Here is a 23,924-nt window from a genome sequence, read left to right as displayed (position 1 = left end):
TAGTTCCACTAAATAGAAGCATGGTCACAAATAAGTGGTTTTGTATGGTAGCTGAGCCACAGTCCCAGCAATAGCAATGTTGCTCATACTGATAACCAAAGTAACACCAACTTGTTTATTTTCAAACATTGTAACTGCTGAAAACACCTTTTATAGTTTTCAGACTGGCAGATCTTATTTGTATGGCTTTAGTTTCTTTCCTAAGAATGGGATTGTTTCATTGAATATTGGCCTCTTGGCATGCCACACCTGGTTCATTAGAAACTGCTAATGGGAAAGGATAGGGCTGTAAGCACTGGGTGAAGGAAGAAAGGTTGGTCAAGTAGCTTCAAATAAGGAAATGAAGCTAGAGAAAATGTTCGTGAAGAATCGGAGACTTAGATACATGCATGGACAGAATAAATTTAGAGGGAAAATGGGCCAAATGAAGACAGGTGGGACTAATGTGATTGGGCATTTTGTTGGCAGGTTGTGTCGAAGGGCCGGTTCTCTGACTAATCAAATGGGAATTAATTGGAAATAGTAATTAGTGGGCTTGGAATAGGAACTGCTGCAGTGTGAAGGAGGAAGGGGTGAGGAGGAAATAGCATCGATTTCTGCAGTTATTCAAAGTAATAAGTATTGCAAGCTCTTAAGTACAGGAATTCCTTTAGCATGTAAAAGAATAAGGCAGTTGGCATGTTGCGTGGACTTGTTTCATTGGAATTTTTTAGTGAGCACCTGGGGCTCCACAATTGTGATTAATGCTTCAGATTCAAGGCAGACCATTCACTATTGATTAAATCTTTTCAAAATTTGAAGTTTAAACTTGCTTTCTGTCTTAACAGCAATCAGACTTTGATCACCTGCTGGTGAACCTGACAATGGAGGCATTCTTCATCAAGGAAAACTTCAATATCCGCTGGGTGGCTGAGTCTGGTATTGTCGAAAACATCCAGAGTCTTTTCAACGAATACAAACAATCTCGTGGACTTGTGGTAAAGCTTTTTGTTATCTCAATGACGATTCGATCATTTCTTGTGAAAGTATCATTTTACATTCCTTCACATGAAGAAAGAATGAACCAAGGGGAAAGCAGAAGCAGCTACATTGGAATAGCTTACCTTTGGGTTGTTCATTTTCCCTCCAACTGGAGCTTTGCTGGATCCAATGCCTTTGTTCTGGAAATATTAGAGCTTCATTAATCCATGAAATACTCAAACACACTTTTAATTAACTTTTTAGATGATACACAGTGGAATGATAAATTTTGCAGTGAATGCATTCAACTTAAATGGAGTGTAGGTCCCAATGGGAGCAAGAGAAATAGAACCAAGTGAGTTTCGTGGGACCTGGTGAGTTAAATGGAGTGTGAGATTAGGGGCCCAAGTGACTTAGAGCACAGGAAGCAGAGCGACAATGCATTCAAAATGATTATGAAAACTGGGGCCCTAGTCTGTCAAAAGGAGTGCAGGAATTGGTACCTGATGTTGAACCATCAGAATTTCTAAACAAAGAGATTCCAATTTATTGGAATTTTTCTCGACATATTGAACATTGGAAGAATGTTTATTCATGTTGTTCTCTGACCCATTTTCCCATTTTTTTAACATCCTGATTTACAAAGGGCTGTAGTTGGCTTATCTTTCTTATCTTGCTCAAAGACACTTATTTGTGGGGAAACACAATAGGACTGCACCAAAACATTCTGAAGGACAAATAGGGATGGACAATAAATGCTGGCCTTGCTGGGGATTTCCAAACCCCAGAAAAATGAATAAATCAAACAAATTTAAAAAAAAAAAAATTAATTTTAGACATGCAGCACGGTATCAGGCTCTTTCAGCCAATGCCGCCCAATTGGACCCAATTGACCTACATCCCAGGCACATTTTTAAACAGTGGGTGAAAACCAAAGCACCTGGAGGAAACCCACACAGACACAGGGAGAATGTATAAACTCCTTACAGACAGCGCCAGATTCGAACCCTGGTCTCATACGCTGGCACTAGAACTGCGTTGGGCTAACCCCTACACTAACCGTGCCACCTCCATCTAGGAATGTGGCACCAACCCCACAAGGAAACAAAACCTTCCTGTCCCTCCTGCCTTTCTCTCTTGTTGGACCCACAGAAACCCCCAACCCACCCCACCTCCCAGCCCAGATTCTCTTCTCACTTTTTCCATGGCAGCTGCTTCCCTTTTGTTCTATATGCTTTGATTTAAAAACAAAAGATTTGATCTGATATTTTGCTGAAAATGTTGGATATTTCGTTATTCTGACAATTGAATTACTTTACTTTTTCAGCCATTAAAAATCGCTATTCATGGGCCACCAGCAGTGGGGAAAACCTCGGTGGCAGATAAGTTGGCCAAGCACTATAAGCTGCACCATATCAAAATAAAAGATGTTATCACAGAGGCTATAGCAGATCTGGTATGTTTGCACAAACTGGGCACAAAAGTCAAAGATAAGGAAAGACCACAAAACTGTCCAACCAATTCAGACCGCTTCTATCTTGCCTGAGCGATTGTTTCAGAGCTGAGTAAAAACTTTAATTCTGAACCAGGTTTATGATTACCTCAACCCCAATTTTCCTGGTTATTTTGAAGTAATAGTTAAAACTTCAAATGCTTTTAAATACCTTGTGTGTTGTTGTGATTCAAGGTTTATAAAGCTTTTCTAACATTTCCAAATAGTGTATTATCTTAATTTATGAGATTATTGTTACGCTACTCCCAAGAAACTGTAAATGCAGGAATCTGGAGCAAAAAATAGCCCAATGAGTCTTGACAAAGGATTCTGGCCCAAAACACTGACTGTTCTTTTCTTCCCACTGATTCTGCTTAACGCGCTAAGATCCTTTGGATTTTTTTTTTGTTCATTGACGTGGTACTCCATGGATTTACAGTTACTTCACCAACTGTGCCTAAGTTAGTACCACTTATCCTCTTGGATCAGAAGATCCTAGTTTCAGATTCCGCTCCAGAGCTTTGGACATAACAACCTAGGTTAACGTTCCACTAATTGCTGTAGCATCAGAAGTATTGGGTTTCAGATGAAATGCCAAGTCTTTGTCACTTGGGTGAATGTAAATGATTCCTTAGAGAAAAGAAAGGAGTTACCTTTATTATTCTATCCATTATTCATCCCCCAATCAACACAAATTAAACAGGTTATCTGGCCCCAATTACATTGGTGCTTATGGATATTTCCTTTGTGCACATTAGCTGCCATATTCCCTTCATTTCTGTTAATGGCTATATTAAAGTGAAAAGTGGTTTCGGATGTACTAATATGATGTCAAAATTATTAAAGAAGGGCAGGCTAGGAGAAGATGCTGTCTGATCTGGTGAGTGGTTCCATAATTTTCTGATTTGTTTATTAGAAATAAATAGCTTCATTTCTTTATGGGATTATTTTTAATTGCTCATGTTTTTCTTCTGTGTGTTCTATTTTCTGCATATCTGTGAAATAAGTAGAAAACATGATAAAAATATGAAAAGATAAAATGGACGAAAATCATCATGTAATTGAATTCAAGAAAAGATTCCCAGTGCACATACTGGAGAATCCCAACAGTTTCCTGCTCCTCTGAGGAACCACCAGCAAATCTCAGCCAGGCAATTGTGTTAGAAGGCTACCTGCACTTCAGGAATCTTCGCAACCTGAGCAAGCTGAACCCTTTTCTCTAAAAACAAAATATCGGTAGTTTCATTTTTTTACAGCTCCATTTCATGTTGCTTGTTTGTCGCCATAGGAATTAAGGAGTTCACTGCCTGTGGTTGAAGAACCTGAAGAAGGTGAGGAACAAGATGATGAAGAAGCTGGAGACGGAGATCCTCAGGAACTCCTCGACCAAATCAAAGAAAATATGGATCAATCTGGTGGTAACTAACAGGCTTCATTTGCATTTATTTTTAATTATGAATAAATGTACCAAGAACGTAAATTTAAGAGTTAAAAACCTTTTAAATATTGCATCAAGTGATTGACCAGATAAATGGAATGCACAAGTGAGTCAGGGTGGGCAGCTGTCTCACATTTCCAGTGACCCACAATTGATTCTGACCTCTGGTGCAACGTATGTGGAGTTTTCACATTCTCCCTGCAACTGCAAAGGTTCCCCAGAAATTACCCTGTTCTGGTTTCCTCCCAAACTGCAAAGACATGCTGATTGTTAGGTTTAATTTGCTATAAATTGTGCATAGTAGGTGGCTAGTGGAGGAAGAAAAGAGTAATAATTGGCAAGTGTAAGAGTATAGGTTACACAGCAATAAATAAAGGAAAGAAGATCGCTCTGAGACCTGCCGTGGGCCAAGTGGCTCTATCTAACTGACGACCCTCATTACAACAGGTCCAATCTTTGCTTTTTTTCTTCAAACTCCACAACTGCCTGAAGTTCTCTTACATTATTTGCAGTGGAGAAGTACAAAAAAACTCCAGGTGCTAGACTCCTGAACAAGAAAGAGGAGATGGGGGCTTTTCCAAGCCTCAAAAATGTTGACTATCTAGTTCTTTCCATGGATGGCCCCTGTCCTGAGGAGTCTCTCCAGCTCCTCTTTGCTTGCTTGACATTATTTGAAGTGCTTATTTTAATCCCTTTTCTACTCTATAGCACCAGGATTCTGTGCATAATGTAGTTAAATTGCATGTGATATGGTGATATGGTGTTGTGCCTATGCAATCATCAGATCAGATACCATTTATTATCATGAAGTAAAACATAAATGTAATATTACAGAAAATTGCCTTTAAAGATTCACCATTAGCATTGCCCAGCAACCCTTACAATCAGAGAAAGAGAAGCAAAAGAGAATGTCTCTAGAGACACTGAGTGTCTGTGGATTTGCTTCCAGTGCTCCGACAGCCTCCGCAACCATAAAGACTTCAGTTCGATTCAAACTATCAGCAACCTGAGCCCAGATACAAAACTCCGCCATGATGAGAAAGCCTTCGGCATCCAGGGCCCTTCAGGAGCACTCCTTACTCTCAGAATGAGAAGTGGTTCCAATATCTGGTTCTCCTGAACCAGTCTCCAGTGGCCCGCAGCCTGGTGTGAGTCCTTTGACCTCATATCTCCTGCAGCCTGCAGCCTGTGTGGGTTCCTGACCTGCAAGTCACCTAGGCATATCCTTCAGTTGCAGAGAACCCCTTGCTGATCTTCCACTGTGGCCACTGTCCTTAGGATCATCTCCTCTGCTTCTTCTTCCTGTTACTGGTACCCTACGCTAGTCCAATGTTCCCCTGGAATCTGCGATCCCTTGTGGCCACTGCCAAACACAGGCACCACTATTTTTTTTTCCACACCATAACCACATTAACCATAATACATACTTTTTCCTTTTCAAATATATTCACAGGCACCACCTTCTTGGGCCAAGACCCTGTAGTTGCAGGATTTTAAATAAAACACTATTACCGGTTTTAACAAGCCATTTAAAATCTGTATGGAGCAGCATTCGGACAGGGTAGCAGGACACGACGGGGGGAGTGCTGTGTCTCTGCTCCTCACTGTCCTGGGTATGCCCCAGCAGTAGCACTACCATTAAAGCAGCTCCAGCAGTGCCATGATTTTTTATGTTTTGTTTTTCTTTGGTGACCTTTCAGAAGAATATAAACACCAAGAGCAAGAGCATTTCATAAGGTCCCTTCTTCATAATAAGATTATGGCTTCAACTCTCTTTTCTTGTATGTTTCCTATATTGTTGATTCTACCATTGACCAAAAATCTGTCAGTCTCACTGTTGACTATATTCAGTGATGCAGCCTACACTGTGCTCTAGGGAAGAAGATTCAAAACAACACATGATACCAGTGGTTGGAAAGGATAAAAGCAATTTCTATTCTTCTCATTTGTGTGGGTGATCCCTTATTCTCAAACAATGCCATTTATTTCTACTTTTTTCCATGATAGGAAATATTCTTTCATTATTTATCCTTTCAAGCCTCCTCAGAATCTCAAGATAGGTCGATAAATGTTTAGATAGGGAAATTAAGGTATACTAAGTTAGTACAGGAAAGGGCTGTTAAAGCAAAAGGTGAGCAAATTGAATTGCAGAACAGGCATGACTGGCTGAATGCTTTTCAACTGCTTCTCTGTCATATGCTCAAGTGTTCTAAGCTTTGGTTTCTTGCTTTTCTGCTATCCATTCTCCATGCTTTCTCCATTCTCTCTTTTCCTGATCAATCTCCAACATTTCAATCTGCAACCTGCCAATAACTGCTTTCCTGTCTCTTGTACTAATCCTTGACCTCATCCTCTGTCTGAATTAGCATTTTTTATTCTCAGCTCTCCTAAGACCCTGTCTCCTGTTCCCTTCTTCTTGCTTTGACAGAACTTTGATCAAAATGAGCAAAGGTTAATTTTGAGTTGGTGAATTTGATTTGGACTTTCTGCATGAGTACATGAATACAGCAAATTCATGGAATTCAATGTAATTTCACGAGTGGAACAAACAACAAGATAATGGTTGAACAAAACTAAGCATGGGTAGATATTTCAGCCTGGTTGTATCTTTATCCATCTCCTGCAGTTGTTGAAGAATTTATATATCAACTGCCACCGTTAATCCCACTGCCTCCTATAGCGTAAACTCTGATCCAATTATTGCAGCCATTTTTGTGGCATTCGTTATATTTGCTTCCCCTCAACTTGCAAAAACCTGGATGCCTTAAATTTATTTCTTTAAACATCACTAAAGTTCTTTCTGATTTCTAACTGCTGGACAATTTGGATATTGACACTGTAGGTCGCTTGGATGACAACTACATCATCAAGTTTATGAAGAAGAAGCTGTTATCTATGCCTTGCCAGAACCAGGGTTTTATTCTTGATGGATTTCCCAAGACCTATTTACAAACCAAAGACCTTTTTGGCAGTAAGTTATGTTGGCCTCCCTGCAGCCTGACTGTTTTGCGCAGAAACCGCTGGGATAAAATGTAGCACTGGGAGTTGGGGATGGACATATTACTGCACAATAATTAGAGAACCAGAAGCAATATTATTATTACTTGCAATCTGGACCTCAGCCCCATTTGCACTCCTTTTTTTGAATATTTTATTTAAAATTTTCTCCATACATGCAGTAATCAGAATTAATATGATACAAGATTGCAAAAAAAACAAATCAAAAGTTACATACATGATGGTGTTCACCCCCCCAAAAAAAATCCTCCTTCCCAATCCCCCCTCCTTCAAAATACTCAATATAAAAGATAGAATATAGCTATATAAATGTAGAAATAAAAGAAGAAAGACATTTTTCAGGATTGCTCAGAGAGATGTCATCTAACATATGTATATAAAAATCTTCATTACAACTTAGAGGAGAATCTCATAGAGGAATAGAGTTAACGTTATTAGAAATTTAAGCCTTATATTTGGGCATACGGGTGCCAAATTTGCAAAAGCATAGGATATTTTTTTCTCAAGCTATATGTAATTTTTTTTTCAAAGGAATACAACTTTGAATTTCTGCATGCCATCTTGACATACCTAAAAATATATCTGATTTCCAAGAAACTGTAATACATTTCCTTGCGACATGTAATGCTACTTTAACAAATTTCAATTGATATATTGATAGTTTTAATTTAGGCCTTGTTTCTTCAATATTTCCCAATAAAGTAAGTCCAGATTTTGCAGAAAAGCATTTCCTGTAATTTCTTCCAAAAAATTCCATAAATCTACTCAAAAAGGACAAGACCAAGTTGAATTCAAGAAAGCTCTTACACCTTAAGCATTGATCCAATAAATCTGATTTTATTCTATTCAATTTCTGTGGTGTAAGATATGATTGATGTATAATATTATACTGAACTAATCTATATCTTATGTTAATAGTATTTAGTCATATATTCCCTACATAAATCTGCCCATATTTGCTTATCAATTGTAATACTCAGATCTGTTTCCCACCTTTTTCTAGACTAATGAACTCCTCGTTTAAAAGTTCCTACTTATAAAGAGTTCATCATAGAAATAAACTTTTTGACAATTCCTCTTCTAATAAAGAGTTCTACTTCAGTACAACTAGGCAACAAAATGCTTGGTCCTAACGTACCCATCAAATATGCTTTTAGTTGGAAATAACAAAAAAGAGTATTTTGAGTTATATCAAATTTATTTCTCAGTTGCTCAAATGACATTAATTGTCCCCATTCATAACAATCGTCAACATTTATAATCCGTTAAAAAAACAAATTATCCAGAAATTGATTGCCCTTTGAAAAAAATACAAGAGGATTTTGAATCAAAGGCATTTTTAGGTGATACACATCCTCTTACACCAATTACATCATTTATTTTATTCCATATATTAATCAAATGTTTCAGTAATGGTGCATCTTTATCACCAAACATTTCTTTCGGTTCCCACTTTTATATAAATTCTTTTGCTTTTCTCTCTCCTATTTTGTTCAATTCTATTTTAACCCATGCTAATTTTTCCCTTTTGAAAAAAGAAGCAAGAAATCTCATTTGAGCCGCTCAATAATAATTTATAAAATTAAGAAGCTTGTAGGCCACCCAATTAATATTTCCATGTTAACTTCTCTATAGAAACTCTTGACATTTTATCTTTCCAGAGGAAATTCCTTACATATTTATTCAATTCTTGAAATTTTGTTTGAGGTATTAGAATAGGTAATGTTTGGAAAAGATATTGTATTGTTGGGAATATATTAATCGTAATAGAGTTAACTCTTCCCACCAAAGTGAACTCATTAATTTTTAAAATTTTTCCTCAATCTTTTTAAGTAATGGTAAATAATTCAATTAATATAGATTTTTCAAATTATTATCTGTAGGAATACCTAAATATTTAATACCCTTTTTTTGGCCATTTAAATGGAGTATCCCTTTAAAACATTAAGTAAAATTACCTTCCATGAATGGCATAATTTCACTTTTATTCCAATTTATTTATAACCCGAAACTTTCCTATATTTTTCCAATTGAACATATAATTTTTGTAAAGATGTGTCAGGTTCAGTCAAATATGGTAAAACATCATCTGCAAATAAATCTAAATCCAAACTTTTCCAACACTTTAAACAAAACAAAATCCCATTCCAATCTATCAAATGCTTTTTCTGCATCTAAAGCCAGCCACAGCAACACTCAAATCAACTCTTTTTTTTCACTAAATAAATTATACTAAATAATCTAGCTACATTTTCTAATGACTGTCTTTTTTTACAAAACCTGCCCCATTTGCATCCTGACCCACATCTGGAACCTGGCCTGTCAAACTCCCAACCCATACTCTTGATCCCAACCAACAGTCTGGATCTCAGTTCCAATCACACTCCCAGCCCACAGTCCACACTTTTGACCCTAGCCTCACTGTAGCTGCTCACACTTATGAGCGAGATAAATCCCAATTCAATGGGATTTACGCGCAGAGATCAGACTGTCAGCATTTTACCTAATCTCATACATTTTAATAACCACACAATCAAAATAAGTTATGTGAAAAGTCCTGCTTACTTGCAATGAATACCATATATTTCGGCGTATAAGTCGAATCATGAAACCCAAAACATTTCTCAAAAAATGGAGGTCCCCTTTTACACCAGATATACTTTGGAGGCCTTGAATTGGCATGGGTTAAGATAGAATTGAACAAAATAGGAGAGAGAAAAGCAGAAGAATTGATATATAAGTGGAACTGAAATTAATGAATGGAGATAAAGATGCACCATTATTGAGACTTTTCAGTTCAATATCCAATCCATGCTGATCTGGTGAACAAGTCGACTCTTGCAAAACAAACAAAAAGCTCGTCTGCAACAGATTTTCATTGAGTGGTAGGGTGAAAGGTAAGGACCAAGATAATTCTATCTCTGTTCCTTTGGGGGGTGGGGGGGATGGGCAAGTTGTGCAACAGCTAAAGAACCACAAATGGAGGAGATGCATTTGAGTATTCCACCAACCAGTGGCTGTGGTGGGGGGGGGAGGGGTGGTGGTGTTGAGTGGAGAGCCACTTTTCTGAAAAAGGGGGCTATTTCAGATGTCTTGGAGTGGAAAAACACATCTCAAGAACAGATGCAGCTGTGAATGAGAAAATGACGACTTAACAAGAAACCAGATAGGAGGAGGTGTGATCAAGGTAGTTGTGAAAATCTCTAAATATTGGTGGATAGTTTGTCTCCTGATCAGTAAACTGAGAAATCAGAAGGGGGAGTGGGGTGTTGGAAATTTTGAGTGAATTTGAGTTTGGGGTGGGTTAGTGGTGAAGTAATGAAATTGACAAGCTCTGCACAGGTACAGGAGACAGCACCTGTAATGGTCAATATAGCAGAGAAAGAGTGGTGTCTGACCCTCTGAGATCCTCCTGCAGCTCTTATTTTGCTCCAAATTTCAGCATCTGCAGTCTCTTCTGTCCTCATTTTTATCTTTGTCTTATAATATAGCTGAAGAGGAGGAGGAAGAAGGTGGCAAGAATAAATTTCCACAATATGACAAAGCAATTACTCCTGGTTGGTAAATGTTTTATTATATTTATAATTTATAAAGCTATCTCAATAATGTCAAAAACACTTTTTTTCTTCCACCATGCGGTATCTACCAAAGATCATCAAGCTGAAATATTACCTGTTTCCTGCTCCACATATACTGCATCCTCTATTGAGTATTTCTAGCATTTTCTTTTAGAATATAGAACAATATAGGCCCATATATATTGCTTCCTTAAAAAAAGTATTAAACCTTCCCTACCCCTCTATTTTTCTTTCAATCGTGTGTCTGTCTAAGAAATTCACCCAATATTTCAGTTTCCACCACCAACCCCAGCAAGACATTCTAGGTACCCACAACTCTGTGTGGAAAAAAGCTTGCCCCTGTTGTCTCCCCTAAACTTCCCTCCCTTTGTACAAATGCCCTCTGGTGTTTGCTGATCCTGCCCTAGGAAAGAGATGCTGTCTATAAGATTTTGCCTCTCATAACCTTGTGGACCTCTATCAAAGTCTCCTCTCATCCTTCCATGCTCCAAAGTGAAAAGTCCCAGCTCTACTAACCCTGCCTCATAAGACTTGTTTCCCAATCCAGGCAACATCCTGATAAATCTCCTCTGCACCCTCTCCATAGCATCCACATCCTACCTATAATGAGGTGACTAGAACTGAACACTAAGTGGGATCTTACCAAAGATTTGTAGAGTTGTAACATGACCTTTCTACTACCCCTATTAATGAAGCCCAGCATCCCATAAGCCTTCTTAACTAATCTATCAACCTGTACGGTGTCCTTGAAGAATATATGGATTTGCACCCAAAGATCCCTCTGTTCATCCACACTCTTAAGTAACCAACCATTAATCTTGTACTCATCCTTCTGGTTAGTCCTTCCAAAATGAATCATCTCACATTTATCCGGATTGAAATCCATCTGCCACTTTTCTGCCCAACTCTGTATCCTGTCTGTATCCTCTTGTAATCTTCGACCATCTGTTGATTACCTATGTTTTTAGAATTGAAGCTAAGACAATAGAGTGCTGAGAGATGGCAACTGTTCAAATAAGCAAGTTCTTGATTCAGTTGCCTGCACTGACAGGCCAGAGTCCATTTGCTCATAATTTATACTTTTGAAGAAGGCATAATGAACTTCAAAGACAGAAATAATGTCACGTGTTATATGATGAGACACTTTGGTGAAAAACATTACTGAACCAGAGGCATTTTTAGACCAGAAAAAGTTGACTATCTTGTGGGGAAGACAGGATTGAAGATACAGAATCCAGAAAAGGTTCTGTTACATGTTAATCCACTCCTAGTCAAAGTAGAATACAGAACAAGTGGCTTTGAATGAGGAAGACCACTTCTGACTGTCTCTTTAAGATAAAGAGGGCACCCTTGTTGTGTCCATGAAAATGGTCACTTTTGACTAAGAAAGAAAAAGTAATGGTTACTTAGTTCAGCCCTTGCCTGGGTTGGTGAAATCATCGTGGAAGAAAAGAGCCACTTCACTGTCTCTTTGAAAAGAAGACAAATTCATTGTGTGGAACACGATTCTGAAATCTCTGTGGAAGAGAGGAAAATTCACTCGTATGAAGAAACATTGAACCCAATTCTACAAGAAATTTGTGAGTTTAAAAGAGATCTGATGACTTAATGTTTCAAAATATTTCACAGTTGCTTTTGAGCAACAATTTAAAGAAATCTGATACATCACACTTACTCCATAATTGCTTTTGAACAGCAATAAAGATTTTGAGTTTCAACACAAAAGCTTTCTGTGATTGAACTTTAAAATCATCTATTCAGAATTGGGCCTGAACTGTAATGGTTTTGGGTTTACCCCACACACACACACACACACACACACACACACACACACACACACACACACACAGAGTGGGGTTAAGTAAGTATTATGTTATGAATAATTAATAATAATATTGTTTTGAAAATACCATTGTCATTGCTATTACCATTGCTGTTGATTTAGTAAGTAACAAGAGATGTTCATAGTTTTTAAATCTCAGATCGTCAAGTGCCTCTCAACTTTGACAGGAGGTGAGGGCCTTTCCCAGCCTTGCTTCCTGTCAAAAATGTTCAAGGCATTTCAGATAGGACCTGTGGCCATGAGATTCTACCGCATCTTGGCAGATGCCTCCTAAGTGCAGCAGTGTGTTTGTTCAGTCCTCTGCAACCAGCCGAGGTAATTATAGGTAGGCAGCCTGCCCAGGCAGCAGGGTGAATCCAGTTTTATTTGGGTGATCTGTTTTAGTGACGCTAATTAAGGGACAAAACTCAGAACTCCATAACTCACTTTGTCGTCTTTGAAACCTTGTCACTAAATATTTTATGTCCACTAGCAAGAGCAGAGCTTGGCTTGCACAAAAACAGCATCTCTGATAATGCAGCACTAGCTCACTACGAGACAGGAGTGTCTGTCAAGTGTTTTGTGGTCATTGGTCTGGAGTAGAATCAGAATTGGATACCTTCTGATTTGGTGCTTGAACAGCTGACAGTGAAGGTACTTCTGAACAATACCATGCGATACTTATCATCAACAGGATCCAACTTTTTACTGTTTACCTTTAAAGTAGATCATTAATTTATTTATAAAATTCTGCTGAGCACTAAATGTCACAATCTCTGCTGATATTTCAAACCCTGTATTTATTCTCTCTGTAGAACATGCTTTTTCTTTGGAAGCTTCTGATGAGTTCCTTAAGCAACGCATCTTGAACCTGCCAGAAAGTGTCGTCGTTGGGACCCATTATACACAAGAAAGATTCTTGCGTTATCTTGCCCAGTATAGGGAACAGAATACGGAAGATGAGACCCTCCTGAACTATTTTGATGAGATTGAGATTCATCCAATGCATATTGGTAAGCTTCATTGATTTGAATGAAATGGGTAGATGTCAAGGCAACTGTGCATAAATTATAAACAATATCTCATTAGTAGGTTTTGCCTATCCATAAAAGCTATAAATAACACACGTCCAAAAAGACTTTAGAGTCTGTGATCATTATAGTGTCATGTGCTGGAACAGATGGGAACTGAAAAAGCTAATGGAAAGCTGTTCCTGTGTCTAGAGTGCAAGCAATACATGATAGGCTACAGTTATATTCTTTACATTTTGTAGGACTGCTCTCTCCATGACTCCCTCATGCACTCATCCCTCCCCACCAATCACCACGCTCCCCCCACCGGCACATTCCCCTGCAGCCACACAAAGTGCCACATATGGCCGCACCTCCTCCCAAACAAGCCCTTCAAGTGAGCAATGCAGGACTGATTTACTGCATCTGGAGCTCCCTTTATGGCCTTCTCTACATCAGAGAGCCTGGACGCAGATTTGCAGATTACTTCACTCTGTCTGCACCAGTGTTAGAGACCTTCCAGTAGCCAACCATTTCAGTTCTGTGTCACAATCCCACATTTACATGTCTGTCCATGGCCTTGTGTACTATTCCACCAAGACCACCTGCAAATTGGAGGAACAGCACCTGATTTTCCTTCCGGGTACTCTCCAGACAGATAGCATTAACATCAACTTTTCTATTTTCTGCTAACCTGCTTTCCTTTCCCCCCCTCCTTCCCTTGCATTTCCAGATCTCCCTCCCTCCCCCATCTATCCCTCCTCCCCTTAATCGCTACTGTCCCCTCCCTCCCTTCTCCATCTATCACCTTCAGCCTTTGCAACCACACACCCCCCCCCCCCACTCTTGTTGGGATGTCTGCCAATATTTTTCGATATCTTGATGAAGGGCTGTAGCCCGAAACATCGCTTATGTATTTTTACCTTTACTACATAAAGGACACTGCTTGACCTGCTGAATTTCTCCAGCGTTGTGTTTATACTTCATCCACAGTGTCTGCAGACTCTCATGTTTTGCTACATTTATATCCTTCTTTTCCTGAGACCCATTTGAAGTGTTGTGAAAGGTTCTGAGCACCACATTTATACTGGGCCTTGGAGAGTGTGCATTGTGTATTTACTGGGATCTCTTTTGGTTAAGAATATGAAAAGAGCTAACCAAAACTAGTTTTGTATTCCCAGGAATTTAGATAGTTGGAGACTGAAGATCTTTGAAATTTTCTTTGCTTAAGAAAACCACAAGGAAATATTGCTTTGGTTTCTTTTCCCTCTCAATCCCTGTGGGAAGAACCTCAGGAATATTCAGTGCTGGCACTTAGTTGCCTGTGTGAATGGAAAACCTTGGGTGCTCTTACGCCCTTTCAAACTAAAATGGGGTTAACTGGGCAATTTGCACGGTTAGTGCCCCAGTTACACAGCAGTTTGAGAGGGTCCAACTAGGTCAACCCCGTAGGAACCCCACCAGGTCTCGCTACCTCAGAGGTAGTCAGGGAACCCAATAAACTTAACTAGGTTTCGTCCATGGCCAATTTGTAAAGGAAAATGGCTGACCCGCTTATTCTGGTGACATCAGCGTTTGAGTGCGTGCATCACCGCGGCAGCCAGCATCTGAACATCCTTTCCATACGCCATTTGGACTTTGATTCTTACCTTCCGGCAGTACTTCCATTGAGTGCGTGACGCGTCATTCACCATGTCATTGTGGGAGCGAGGTCCCCCTTAAATCGCAGGGTTGGCGATTTAATGGGTAGATCCCCCCACTAACATGATTTGAAAGGCACTTCCAGTACCTTTGCCTCAGTAATCGCTCTTGTATATAGTATATCTTAAATATTCATATCTATTTTATTGCATGGTTTACCTCAAGCTGCTGACAATATCATCAAATTGTGCACCATGGGCAAGTGAGATGTTTCAAAAGATTCAAGATAACTTTATTGTCATGTAATGAAACACAAAACAATAATATTGCATGAAATTTTCTTTAGTCCATCATAAGGCAAACAAATATTTGCCATCAGCAGAAATTGCCCAGTGCCCCTTACAGTCAGAGAAAGAGAAGCAAGAGTGCATCCCCCCCAGCGTCACTGTTGTCCATGGATAACCCTCCAGTGCCACACAGTCTTCAGTCCAAATGATCAGCAACCCAAGCTCCAGATCCAAACATATAACATGATTAGAAAGCCCTTAGCCCTCATAATTTTAGCATCACCCTCTCGCGTGATGCTAAAATTATAAAATAACCTCGTAAAATTCTAGGAGTAGATATTGGATATAGGATCAGAGTCAAGAAGAATAATTTGTCATGTTAAAGAGCAAATAAAAATGAGATTAAAGACACAGGCAATAATACCTGATATGACAGACACATCCAAAGGATTTTTAAGCATTTAAAGTGGAAAACAGTCATGGCTAACTATATACATCATAATTTTTCTCCTCAATAAAGTGACTTTTCCATCCATACAACTTACTAGCACATCTACCTTTCCTTCACAAAACCCTTGAACATGCTGTAGTTTCCCAAAATTTACCCTTCTTACCTGTGGTGACTTTATTAGAATACCCTATAAGCAGGTTTGTATTTCTGTCATGTTATCAGTAGAGGTCTGTTCAAATGACATCCTCTCTTCTTGTCCTACTCAAAGCAATGATGCACAGACTTCTCAATCTCAATAATTTCTCACAATTCTCCATGAGAACATGCATAACTAGATTCTGAAACTTTTATCTGAAGACCCAAAATTAGAATATTAATGGCATATTTGCTGCTCACTGCTACTGAAGAAGAGCAAGCCCAATGAAATTTACTTTTTAAAAATTTATCAAATTATATCTGGTATTTTGTGTGCTTGATAATTAATTTAATTGAAATATTTTTTAAAACCCTTAAGATACTGGTGTCAATAATGTCCTTGATTTAAAAAAAAATCTAACTACATCTCATAATTGAATTTTAAATATTCGCTGCCTTATAAGTTCAGATCAAATAAAATAATAGCTGTTGCCCCTGGTGTAATTGGAACCATTGGATCTAATGTACTATGTGCCATCTGCAGAATTCAGGCACAATTCTGATGGGCTAATATAATTTCTCCCAGTCACTCCTGACCACCACCGACATTCATCCTTCTCCCTTGCCCTTTACCCTCTTCTTTTTTTTTAATTTTTAAAAAGCTTTTCACACTATGAACCATATTGACCAAAATACACATAAACATTTCCCTCTTGAATATGGACAGTGTCATTTTCTCCCCTCACCCCCCCCCACCCCCCACTCTCCCCTCTTCCACACCAGAATCAACACTATCACATCCAGGCCCAGTTCAGGATCTATCACATCCAGGCCCAGTTCAGGATCTATCGCATCCAGGCCCAGTTCAGGATCTATCGCATCCAGGCCCAGTTCAGGATCTATCACATCCAGGCCCAGTTCAGGATCTATCACATCCAGGCCCAGTTCAGGATCTATCACATCCAGGCCCAGTTCAGGATCTATCACATCCAGGCCCAGTTCAGGATCTATCACATCCAGGCCCAGTTCAGGATCTATCACATCCAGGCCCAGTTCAGGATCTATCACATCCAGGCCCAGTTCAGGATCTATCACATCCAGGCCCAGTTCAGGATCTATCACATCCAGGCCCAGTTCAGGATCTATCACATCCAGGCCCAGTTCAGGATCTATCACATCCAGGCTAAGTTCAGGATCATCATCATTATAGAATTTACAGATAAAGCTTTTTTAAATTGACCTTCATATTTAGGCTTGCCTGATTTGCTGAAACCTTACTTTTCCATGTGTTCCTGTCAACTTCTTGGTAAACACTGGCAAATGACATTCCAATGATTACAAGAAGGCTGAGTGTTTATGCAAGACTAGTCAAATTCTGTAATAACAATGACTCTTTAGGTAATACAGCTCGAGTCATCACACAAACTAACCTCTCCTCAATCACCTCCTGACATCTTGGGAAAACAGCCAACATACTAAAGGGCACATCCCATTCCAGTCGCACTCTCTTCACCCTCCTCCCTTTGATAGAAGAAACGAGATTGAAAACGCACACCTCCAGATTCAAGGACAGTTTATTTCCTGCTGTTATGGGACTCCTAAATGGATTCTCATTAGTAAAACAATGAGGCCTTGCCTTATGTAACTACTTTTTTCTGGTTAGCAATATACTGTAATTGCACTTTTGTATTACTTGACACTATGTTTCTCTTCTTGCACTGCCTTCTTTACTATGTATCGTTTACTTGCCTGGATAGCACACAAAACAGATTTCCTACTGTATCTCAGTTCACGTGACAATTCATTTCAATAAGTCAGAAAATCAAAATTCCCACACCAGCGGTAGGACCACATTACACACCCAGCCTGCAAGACTGCGTCAGTGGCTCTGGCTGAGGTAGGCCAAAAAGAAACCCCACATGGACCAAATGTTGCATCATAGCTTTCAAAGCTACTGGTTCCTCTGGTGCAGTTGTCCGCATCTTCCTACTCCAGCACCATTTATAGCTATCTAATCATAGAGAGAGAACTAACAGGAATGGCTTCTCATTAGCTCTGATGTTCCCCATGGGTATATGCTTGAGTCTTTGTTATTTTTAATTTACAAGATACCCATCAGAAATAAGATCCAAAAACACGGCGTCAGAGTCTATATGCGATGACATTCAGCTTTACCACATCATGGTTTCTTTTGGCTGTCCTGTAATCTATAAATTATTGTGCAGATGAAAAAAATAGAGGGTTGAGGGTTTTTTTTAGTAGGAATATATATAGGTCGGCACAACATTGAGGGCCAGGGGGCCTGTTCTGTGCTGTAGTGTTCTCTTCATAATACAAATTTGAAAAAGCAGAAATTTCCTTCAATTAAAAATTGATCAGACATACATCATAATCTTCAAGCCCTATTGCAAACTCCGTTCCGTTACCACTGACTTCATCAGACTCTGGTAGATATCTGAAGCTGTACCAGAACTGGAAACCTCTGACTTTCAGAGCTATTTCTAGGACTACCCATTTCCAGCACAGTGGCATCACATGTTCCTAAATCATTGTAAAGTTAGTCATCGGTTGAGTTTGAATTGTCTGCCATGTTTTTGATATTGAAGCGGGCTTGAAAGAAAACCTGTTGCTTTCAGATGTTTCGCAAGACAATGATGAAGAAAACACTCCTATAGTCCATGATATTATTCAAATTGTGGGGAAGGCCAAAAACTATGGACCCACAGTCGAAGAACTGAAAGAACTGCAGCGCAAGGAAGCGGACGAGCGTCTGGCCAAAGAAGCTGCGGAGCGAACTGAGCAGGAACGCAGGGAGGCAGAGGAAGCCGCAGAAAAATTAGCACGGTGGGAGGAGTGGGTAAGTGTGGGAAGGTAGAATTTTCTGCCTTTTTTCAATAGCATCTTACTTCTGATCTTCATGAACATTCAGTCATCGTCAAATTACCCCAGATTCAGATTTCAGATTTATTGCCAGAGTACATACGTCACATGACTTGACTCCTTTTTCCTGCTGGCGAGGCAGAATTACTACTTACTGGTTATGCAGAAAAAAGCTACTCAAGGTACATCTAAATGTAAACAAACTGTTCACTACAGAGAAAAAAAAACAATCAAAAGTAGGAGTCCTTAAATGAGTCCCTGATTGAGTTTGTTGTTACTGATTCTCTTCAAAGAAAATGACAAGGGTGGCAAAAATGGTAGAAGAAGAATACGTAGCAAGTCCATGTTTTAATGTCCTTTTTCCACTAACTCTGTCACACTTAAATATATTTATTATTTACCACCTCATCTTTATGTTCTTTTTTAATGTTTTTGGCAGACAATAAGTATATTGATGCATAACAGAATATTTTTGCACGTCAGTGCCTGCCTGAAAGGCTTCTGCCGAGTCTTCATTCTGATCCCCTAGTCACTGTTGTTAAAGTTCTTTAAGGTTCCTTCAACATTTCTCTTTGCCATCAGAATCCTGTCAATTAATAACATGGTAACCTTCTGATTACCAGCTCTATTGCAGAAGTTGATGTCTTTCTTGCAGACTTTGGCTTGAAAAACTCAGCTCAGCCTTCATTATTTGAAAACATTATTTAATTTAACTCATATTCTTCATGCCATTATTTCCCAAGATATAATATCTATATTGCTCGGCACCTGGATGTTCGACCTTATCCAGTCATTGATTAGGTCCAATGCCCATATGGTCATTTCCCTTGTCAGCATTTAAATAAGTCAAGTTGCGTTTATTTGTCATTCATACCATAACCATTTCAGTGTACTGTGAAAACAAGATAGTGTTTCTCCAGACCATGGAGCTAGTTATTTACATGGCTAAATTGCATCAGAAATGTTTTTATAAGTAACATATCACTTGTAAATATCATGCCACATATGCATGTCTTGTCTCCCCTGAGTTCAGAAGTCTCACGGCTTGAGGGGAAAAAACTGTTTTGCAATCTGGGTTATGTTGGGCCTTCTTGGCAATAGCTCTGGTGTTGGGAGACCAGGAGAAATTCTCCACCGGGTACATGCCAAAGAATTTGGAGCTCTTGACTACCTCAACAGTGGAGCTGTTGGGGGAGGAGTCACGTGATGGAGTAGTGGCCGGACGGTGAACTCCAGCCCTCTCCAGAAAAGTCGGAAAAAACAAAGGAAAACACAAAGGCACAGAAATAAAAGTTAAAGAAAAGTGAGTATAAAGGTGGAAAGAGGATGGCGACAAAAAAAGAAAAACCAAAATCAACGGTAAGAAGAGAGGTAGAGAGGACAACGGAGGAAGAAGGAGAAGGCCTTACCTGTTCGAAGAGGCCCGCTGTGGAGAGAGAAACCCGCTTCCTCAGGTCGGTAGAAATTGGACTACAAAAATGGCTCGCTGAGCCAAGTAAAAGTGCGCAACCGCGCATGAAAAAAAACACACCGACGGGAGGGGGGACCAGCTGGGGAGTCGATCTCCACAGCCGGCAACGACAGCTGCAGAACACCTGCAGCAAGAAGAGAACGCAGAAGACAATGGAAACAAGAAAAAAGAGAAGAAAAGGGCAACAAAGAAACAACAGATGGCCAACCCAGAGGAAGAAGAAGAGGAAGAGTACAGTGAAATAGAAGAAGAAGGGAAAGGCAAGATAAAGGATATACTTTCTCTTGTGAAAGGATACATGGAGTCATTTAAAGAATGGCAGACACAGGAATTTAATGATTTAAGAAGAAGAATAAACAACACAGAAGAGAAAATGAACAAAATAGATATGACCTTAACAGAAATGGGAAAGAAAATGGACAAGATGGAAGAGCGGGCAGTAGCAGCAGAAATGGAGGTAGAAGACTTAAAAAAGAAATTGGAGGAATCTAATAAAAAAGCTATAGAGACACAAGAACTGTTAGCTCAAAAAATAGATATAATGGAAAATTATAACAGAAGAAATAACATAAAGATAGTGGGCCTTAAGGAAAATGAAGAAGGCAAGAATATGAGGGAGTTTATAAAAGATTGGATCCCTAAGACCCTAGGATGCCCAGAACTACAGCAAGAAATGGAAATAGAAAGGGCACATAGAGCATTGGCCTCTAAACCACAACCACAACAAAAACCAAGATCTATTTTAGTAAAATTCCTAAGATATACTACAAGAGAAAAGGTACTGGAGAAAACAATGGAAAAAGTAAGAGAGGGCAACAAGCCACTGGAGTATAAAGGGCAAAAAATCTTCATTTATCCAGATATAAGTTTTGAACTCCTAAAGAAGAGAAAGGAGTTCAATACAGCAAAGGCGATTTTATGGAAGAAAGGGTATAAATTTATACTAAAGCATCCAGCGGAATTGAAAATATTTATTCCAGGAAAACAAAACAGACTATTCTCGGATCCAGAAGAAGCACGAAAATTTGCAGAACAACTACAAAATAGACGGAGAGATGAAGACGTGTAATGAGAGTAAAAATGATCACGATTGATATGTATGTGGGTAAAGAGGTATAAGAGTGAATAGGTATAATGTGCATACGTGAATGTATTGGTACTTAGAGGAAAATATAGACTACGTAGCGAGATACAGTTCTAATCACATCATCAAACAGACTGGACGAGATTAGAATTAGATAAAATAGGGGAAAAGATACCTGAACACATATTATATAAATGGGACGAAAAATTGGTACAACATAGAACTTCTCCAGTATTACATCATCTCCTCAATATTTGGAAGAAGATTCATGTAGAAAGAAATAAAACAAATTATCAATTACCAAAACTAATATTGACGCAAAATAAGCTACTCCCTTTTACAATAGACAACCTTTCCTTTAGAAAATGGGAAAAAAAAGGGATTAAAAGAATAGAAAATTGTTTTTCAGAAAATAGATTATTATCCTTTGAACAAATGAAAGATAAATACAATATAACTCAAGATACAGTGCTGGCATATTACCAATTGAGATCGTACTTGAAGGACAAATTAGGAAGCAGTCTGTGGTTACCAGAGGGAAGTAACTTTGAATATGTGATTACAGATACAATGATAATCAAAAGATTTATAACAAATATGTATATTAAACTGCAAGAAAAAGAGAATGAGGAAACAAATGGTAAAACTAAACAAAAATGGGAACAAGATTTAAATATAAAGATAAAAAAGGAAACATGGGAGAAATTATGTTCTGGAACGATGAGAAATACAATAAATACGAGGCTACGTATGATACAATATAACTGGCTACACAGACTATACATTACACCTCAAAAGTTAAATAAATGTGACCCAACAGTATCTGATAGATGTTTTCGATGTAAAAAAGAAATGGGAACAACAATTCATGCAATCTGGACATGTGAGAAAGTAGAAAAATTTTGGGAAGATCTCAATCAGATATTAAATAAAATAACAGAAAACAATATACCAAAGAATCCAGAGATCTTTCTTCTAAGTAACATAAAAAACAAAGAATTTGGAATTGATTTGGAGGATGCACAAAAAAGATTTGTTAAGATAGCCCTAGCCGTAGCAAAAAAATGTATTATGTCAACCTGGAAATTGGAAGATAATCTGAAAATACAACAATGGTATATAGAAATGAATAAATGTATTCCATTAGAAAAAATTACATATAGTTTAAGAAATAATATTGAAATATTCGAACAAATATGGGAGCCTTACATTAAATACAATAGCGAAAACCTACCAGGGACAATCATTACCTAAGTTGATGGAAGGAGAAGGAAAGAAAAGAATGGACTCAGTAGAATTTCTGGTGTATTTTTGTTGAATGACAACATTATCTGACTGGTTTAATGTAACCTAGATTGTATACCTAAAATGGATGGGAGGGGGGGGTGGGGGGGTGGCTTGGGAGGAGGGAGGGGGGGGGGGAGAAAAAGTCACTGTGTATGTGTGAAAAAGAAAAAGTGTGTAGCATGGCTAATGTGATTTATGGTGTGAAAAATAAAAAATTTAAAAAAAAAACAAAAAACAGTGGAGCTGTTGATGGTCAGCGGAGAATGATCCCCCTGGGCTCTCTTGAAGTCCACCACTATCTCCTTTGTTTTCTTGATGATCACGTGTAGGTTGTTGTCTCTGCACCAGTCCGTTAGTGATTGCACCTCCTCTCTGTCAGCTGACTCATTGTTCTTGCTTATGTGCCCGACCACAGTCGTGTTGTCAGTGAACTTGATGATGTGATTAGAACTGTATCTCGCTACGTAGTCATGGGTCAGCAGGGTAAACAACAAAGGGCTGAGCACACAGCCCTAGGGGCCCCTGTGCTCAATGTGATGGTGTGGGATGTGCTGTTTCCGATCTGGACTAACCCACAACTGCATGGTCTGTGCAGAGTGCAAGCCGCACTTCTACCGGTCAGAGAAATCTCACCTGATCAAAGCCACCCACCCCTTCGAACATCTAAGTATGGATTTCAAGGTCCCCCTTTCCTCCACAAACCAGAACGAATATTTTCTCAACATCATTTACAAATACTCACGATTCACGTTTGCCATCCCCTGGCCAAATATGACCATGACCACAGTTATTAAGCCCCTGCGTAACCACTTCATGCTCTTCAGATACCCCAGATAGTGAACGTGGATCCTCATTCATGGGTGAGGAGATGTACCAATACCTGCTGGCCAAAGGCATAGCCACGAGTAGGCCCACCAGCTATAACCCCCTAGGGAATGGCTAGGTGGAAAGGGAGAACAGCACCATTTGGAGGGCAGTCCTCCTGGCCCTCAGGTCAAAATAGCTGCCTGTCTCCCAGTGGCAAAAGGTCCTACCAGAGGTGCACCATGCCTAGGCCCTTCCTCTGTACTGCACAAATGCTACCCGCATGAAAAATTATTCTCCTTCCCTGAAGGTCGGCATTGAGAACCATACTACTGGTCTAGCTGATGACCCCAGAGTCTGTGCTACTCCAGAGCCACACCAGACCCCCTGGTTGAGAAGGTCCACATCCTCCACGTGAACACCCAGAATACCCACATGCAATACTAGGATGGGCAGAGAAACACTGTCTCTGTCCAGGACCTAGCACATGCAGGAGCTCCCACAACTGAGGCACCCACTGGACTGACCACGGTCAACAAACCATAGCCCCTCCTTCCCCCATGACT

At 39.3% G+C, this 23,924-nt stretch overlaps 1 protein-coding gene and 1 long non-coding RNA gene across 4 annotated transcripts in view; one reads left to right on the top strand and one right to left on the bottom strand.

The window, feature by feature from the left end:
• The window catches only part of ak7b (adenylate kinase 7b), a 97,817-nt gene that overhangs the window by 42,631 nt on the left and 31,262 nt on the right, over nt 1-23,924 (top strand). For all 3 annotated transcript variants that reach the window (XM_069916046.1, XM_069916047.1, XM_069916043.1), the window contains 7 exons: nt 828-977; nt 2,288-2,416; nt 3,741-3,870; nt 6,733-6,861; nt 10,400-10,465; nt 13,124-13,321; nt 18,469-18,689. In XM_069916046.1, coding sequence (XP_069772147.1) covers nt 828-977; nt 2,288-2,416; nt 3,741-3,870; nt 6,733-6,861; nt 10,400-10,465; nt 13,124-13,321; nt 18,469-18,689 — 1,023 coding nt within the window. The remainder of the gene's footprint in view (nt 1-827; nt 978-2,287; nt 2,417-3,740; nt 3,871-6,732; nt 6,862-10,399; nt 10,466-13,123; nt 13,322-18,468; nt 18,690-23,924) is intronic.
• The window catches only part of LOC138753256 (uncharacterized), a 36,066-nt gene that overhangs the window by 11,491 nt on the left and 651 nt on the right, over nt 1-23,924 (bottom strand). The window contains exon 2 of the long non-coding RNA XR_011351063.1: nt 1,104-1,160. This is a non-coding gene — a long non-coding RNA (uncharacterized lncRNA). The remainder of the gene's footprint in view (nt 1-1,103; nt 1,161-23,924) is intronic.

The sequence above is a fragment of the Narcine bancroftii genome, chromosome 2 (assembly GCF_036971445.1).
Source record: "Narcine bancroftii isolate sNarBan1 chromosome 2, sNarBan1.hap1, whole genome shotgun sequence".
Taxonomy (NCBI): Eukaryota; Metazoa; Chordata; class Chondrichthyes; order Torpediniformes; family Narcinidae; genus Narcine; species Narcine bancroftii.
This window is presented reverse-complemented; position numbering and strand designations above follow the sequence as displayed.